Source organism: Montipora capricornis, chromosome 4 (genome assembly GCF_036669925.1).
Source record: "Montipora capricornis isolate CH-2021 chromosome 4, ASM3666992v2, whole genome shotgun sequence".
Taxonomy (NCBI): domain Eukaryota; kingdom Metazoa; phylum Cnidaria; class Anthozoa; order Scleractinia; family Acroporidae; genus Montipora; species Montipora capricornis.
Genome location: NC_090886.1, coordinates 28,376,891 through 28,381,890, shown reverse-complemented (window position 1 = coordinate 28,381,890; position 5,000 = coordinate 28,376,891). Strand labels below are relative to the sequence as shown.

General features: G+C 38.3%; 1 protein-coding gene across 1 annotated transcript in view; it reads right to left on the bottom strand.

Annotated features, from left to right (window-relative positions):
- Positions 1–2,165: 2,165 nt before the first annotated feature.
- Positions 2,166–5,000, bottom strand: part of LOC138045878 (lysosomal acid lipase/cholesteryl ester hydrolase-like) — a 15,826-nt gene continuing 12,991 nt past the window's right edge. Inside the window, exons 4-7 of the mRNA XM_068892508.1 lie at positions 4,729–4,884; positions 4,532–4,603; positions 4,343–4,414; positions 2,166–2,802 (exon numbers count right to left, since the gene is read on the bottom strand). Coding sequence (XP_068748609.1) covers positions 2,566–2,802; positions 4,343–4,414; positions 4,532–4,603; positions 4,729–4,884 — 537 coding nt within the window. The 3' untranslated portion in view covers positions 2,166–2,565. The remainder of the gene's footprint in view (positions 2,803–4,342; positions 4,415–4,531; positions 4,604–4,728; positions 4,885–5,000) is intronic.

Below are 5,000 nucleotides of genomic sequence, written 5' to 3'. Positions count from 1 at the left end.
AAATTTGTCCATCTGGTTGTTGTTTGGGAGACTTCGTGAAAAAGGTAAATGTTCCGCAACCGCGCTGAACTACTACAAAAATAGCTATAGCTATAAGGGTGCCGTTTTGTGGAACAGTTTGCCTTTAGAACTTAAGGAAAGCAGAGTATCTCAAGCAATTCAAACGAATGAACAAAGAGTTAATCATAGTCATTGTTTCAAACTCGGGATTCATATCTGTACTTGGTTTATAACTTTTAATTGTACATATGGCTTTTAATTTTCAATTGCATATTGCTGGTGAATTGTACCGCGGTTAAATACATTCTTGTCACCAGAGCATCGGATCTTATATTTGCGCATTACCTGAGGCCCTGGGAAACTCTATGTAGGATAACATGCGCCGTAGGGACTATTTGAACCTTACGGGGCCTGCTTACTCCCCTTGCTAACATGAATGCGCCAATCAGAGACGCTTTTCATTGTTCTCCACGAAAACCAATGAGACGACACTTTGTTTCAGGGTTCCCCAGAGCTTTTCTCACGCTCAGTCATGCACAAAAGAGAAGAGTATCATCATCATCATCATCATCATTATTATTATTGTTATTAATATTAATATTAATAATACTAATCTTCTTCTTCTTCTTCTTCTTCTTTTTCTTCTTCTTATTATTATTACAGTACTTAATAAAGTGACACCTAGTAGGCTTGAAATTCTGGTGCAAGCGAGAAAATATAAAACACGGAATAAGAAAAAAAGCTAAAAAGAGCAAGGCTGATATAAAGGTGAAGGAATCTATTGGAAAAAGCCAACAATTTCGAAATGCACTGCTTTTCTTCATCTGGGTTTTGCAAGCAATGACTACGGTCACATGTAAATGTAGTCATTGCTTGAATAGATATATGGCGTGTGATATCATCATACAGCACTAAAGATAAGGATTTTAGCGGACTTAACGGAAACGGTGCAACAATAAAAATACTGAAATTAAAAGAAATATGAGGGTAAAAAGTGATTTAATATATCATATCAAGAGAGGGTGAGGGGTGAGAACACATCCAAATACATGGCCAGCCTCTTCCAAAGATAATTTTTGTCAATCTAAATTCAGCCCGTGGTAAGCGGCTATTCTTAAAGAAGAAACCTAATTGGCTTTTTCCGAATTGCTGTTTGTCTCTGGTTCAAAACGAGTCTTGGTGCCAAACCATTCAATAATACTAAGTTAGATTTGAAAGAAAATACACCACTAATTGCCATTTGAATGGTTGTGCACCAGGACTCGCTTTAAAACTGAGGCAAAGAGCAACTAGGAAATGGGCTATTTTTTATCATTGGTTGCGAGACTACGGGCACGAGACCAAAATAACTTTTACAGCGTGGCGCAAAACTTAAAGTTGTATAAATCATGGGGCATGGGGATGTGTTCTCTCCCCTCATCCTGTCTTCATCATTTCCAACTTTGGGCGAAAATCTAAGTAAGTTGTAATTAGTATGTGATGGGCCCAAGGGCAATTAAGGTTAGGGTGCATTGTTTTGGGAAAATCCAAAAACGGATTTGTGACGGATCAATGGATTATTCAGCGTCAAAAAAGCGCAAAATCCGAAAAAGGGTTATTTTCCATGAAATCGCAACAAACAAAACCCAGAGTTGCGTGCAATTTTAACTGGTTTGTTTTGGAGAAATTCTTCAATGAAAATGTAACCAGAAAGAAGAAAATACCTTAGCGATCGATAAAAAGAGATGACGAAAAACATGCGTGCTAAAGTGCAAATCGATTACGTAGGGTATTTTTTGTAGTTTAATTTTTTAGCTGTAGGAAAGGTTCTAAAAATATTATTGCTGTCAAGATACTTTTGGTGTAATTTCTGGTGTGAAATTTGCAGGAGATCTAAATATTTTCCCCTGTTTTCTGAATCTCAAAAATCCGATTTAGATTTGACCCAATTTATCCTCCTCAAGTGTGGATACTTTGGACTGATTCACGATCCGTTTTTGGATTTCGACAAAAAAACCAAAAATTGGTTTTAGGATTCAAGAAACCGTTTTCGGATTTTTAAAAAAAATGCACCCTTAATTTCACTCGTAGTTTTCAAGGTTTTCACAAAATTGCCCGAGTCGCGAAGCAACTGAATAAGTCAATTCAAGTCCTTCCGTCAACAGAAATAGCGCTTAAAAATGCACTTTATATGTGGAAAAAAGCAGTTTAATCAGACTCAAAATCTCGAAGAAAGATTGAAATTCTTGTAAGACCTTGTAACCTCGCTTGCTCAGGCCGGCTAAGTAACTGCATGTTAACTTATCGGGATCAAGTATCATTCTCTCTTGATTACCAAAAATGCCCTTATGAATAACACAAGAATGTCCTCCATCTCAGCCAATCAGAATTCATTAATTTTGCCCCATATGTGATAAAGACTATAAAGAGCAATTTGTTTCTCTGATTAGTTAGCAGATCATTCTCATAAAAACGCTCCTGAATGGATAAAGCACTCGCACGCTGTGGCAACTACGTGGGAGAGTTATCTGTTTCAACTCCCATTGCCCTAATGGGCATGACGATTACACGTGTACGTATATCGTGTTACCTTAAAAACGTTTTAATATTTTTAATAATATCGTAATAAATTACTGTCGCAGCATCCTTTCCCCAGAAGAAGTCTAAATGGTCCCAATTGATGATGTAGTTATCGTAGAGTTTGTTTGACAACTGAGGTAGCAAATTTCGCACGTCAGTAGGATCAGCAAGCCAATCGTTCTGGGCCCAGTATACAGCCACTGGCACTTTCATATTGGTCAAGTTGTAGATGGGTGGGGTAGACTAGAGAAAAATAAAAAGAATCAGTGGAAAGCAACTTCGCATATAAGTAAAGCGTCTTTTTAAGGTTACTGCTAACCTTTTCGGTCTCGAATTTTGCAAAATTTTAAAAAGCTACCGTGAGATAGTTCATTATATTTGTTTTCTTCTAAAAAAGAAATTGTTGGAAAATGATTTTTTTTCTTGCGGAATTATTGCAAATTTTGTGTGTTTTGTGGCTAAAATGTTAATCCTCCAAGGTGTTAGGAGATGTAAACACTTTAGACCCCCCGTGCAGTTTGACGCGGGAATCAGCCGGGTATCTTCACTTCGTCGCGTGTTGAGTTCGCCATTCACCGGCATTTGTAGTCGTTGTGTTAAAGGAATACGCAAGGCGATATCCTCCTCACTAGGCCATGAAACGCTTGAAACCAGGAGAGAAGTCGAAACGGGGAAATTCTCCCTGGGTAAAAAGTAAGAAAAAGACCGGGCCTAAAAAAAAAGAAAAAAGATTCCATCGAGGAAACAAAGAAAACTAGGTTCGCTGCTGGCGACAAGGACTAAACAGTCAGGTATAAATAATCTATGACTAATGATGCAGCGCTGAATGCCTTTTCCCGGGAATTCAAAACTGTTTTGTCACGAACCCTCTTCAGGGGGCTTTACGTCGATTTTCATTGGTCGGCGGCATCATAGCGGCATGACCGCATTCACACCCGCATTGACAAGGTGTGAAAAGGTGTAAAATCTTTTATGCACGAAAACTCGGGGTGTATTTTTCCAGGAATAGCTCCTCTTCAAATGACTTTATAGGTTATGTAGATTTGTTGGATTTTTATGAAATTTGGCCAAAATGATCGTTGGATATAGCTGCACGAAAGTGTGTCGGGCTTTTAAAAAAATTCGAAATATTTTTACTTTGACGCTTCTCTGCGTGTCGTGAAACGGAAAATTTTCTATTGGTTAACTTCATAGTTGATTTTCTCGGAAACCGATAGGAAGATCCTAAAAGCCCGACACACTTTGGTAGGCTATAAAGTGCTGATTGATATAGTACAGTGTGTTTGATTGTGCGTGACAATGCGAAGGCGGGTAATTCAGGAAAGTGAACATGTATGGTTTTGAGTTTGAAGCTTCGCGCCCGCTAAACAAAGCCATAGGTGTGTGACGCTTGTTCTGTGTGTTTGCGTCATTAACGAACTAAACGACCCAGTAGCAGTTACAACAACGTGTCTGGAGTCCAGAGTCCAGAGTAAGAGGAGTCCAGTGGTAGTGGATTCCCCCCGAAAGATTTGATTTTTAACTATGAAGGAGTTCATAATTTCAAAAATACGAGTAACTGAAGAAAGGGAAAGCTGAGTGCTGAAGCACGCTGTTCACTGTTGCTGTTGCAACAAACCTACTGAGAGAAGCCAATGGTCTCTTACAATACTGTCTAATTGTGTGAATACTATGGCTCTAAAAGGTGTAAAACTCCGTAAATGGAAGTCAATTCAGGAGGAATGAGGAGAGTTTTTTGGGGGAGGGTGACAAGACCACAGGTTTTTCTGCTACACATTCCTACCTGTCCGTAGTATTCCATGTTTTTGGATGAACTACCATAGTCGTACATTTGAAATTTTTTGGAGTGAACCATCTGTAAGAAACCGATCAGAATTCACAAGCGTAAGAGAAGTATCACAAGTTATCTGCTACACTGCCAACACTTTGTCCCAACATTAACTCCTACCGTCTCTTTTTCTGTTACACATACCTGAACAAAGTGGATAATGTTTTTTACGGATGTCCCTGCAGGTGTGTGTGTCAAATAAACTGGCAGTCGAGTCTATCAGAAATAAAGTAAAATTAACACAAAAACAAAACTAACAACAAAAGTCAAAGAAACAAACAAACAAACAAAGTCGGTAACATCGTTGTCCTTGCTACAAAAGCCTTTTTAGTTTTTCTTACCTCGTTCAATTGCTTCTTATCAAACCCGCAGATGACAAATAAAATACCAGAACAAAATGATTCTAAATCTTTTTCCGAACATACATATTTAGCCAACCAGTGAATGATGGAATCGGATGGAAGAAAATCACGAACTCCAAAGATAGCGAAAATATCCTGCAATAAAGACAATCACCACTGGTCAGATTCAAAAAACCGTGATTGGATCCCCACGGTTGAAACTTTCACCTTTAAGTATTAAATCCCTGATTTGATGTAACATTAACAGTAAT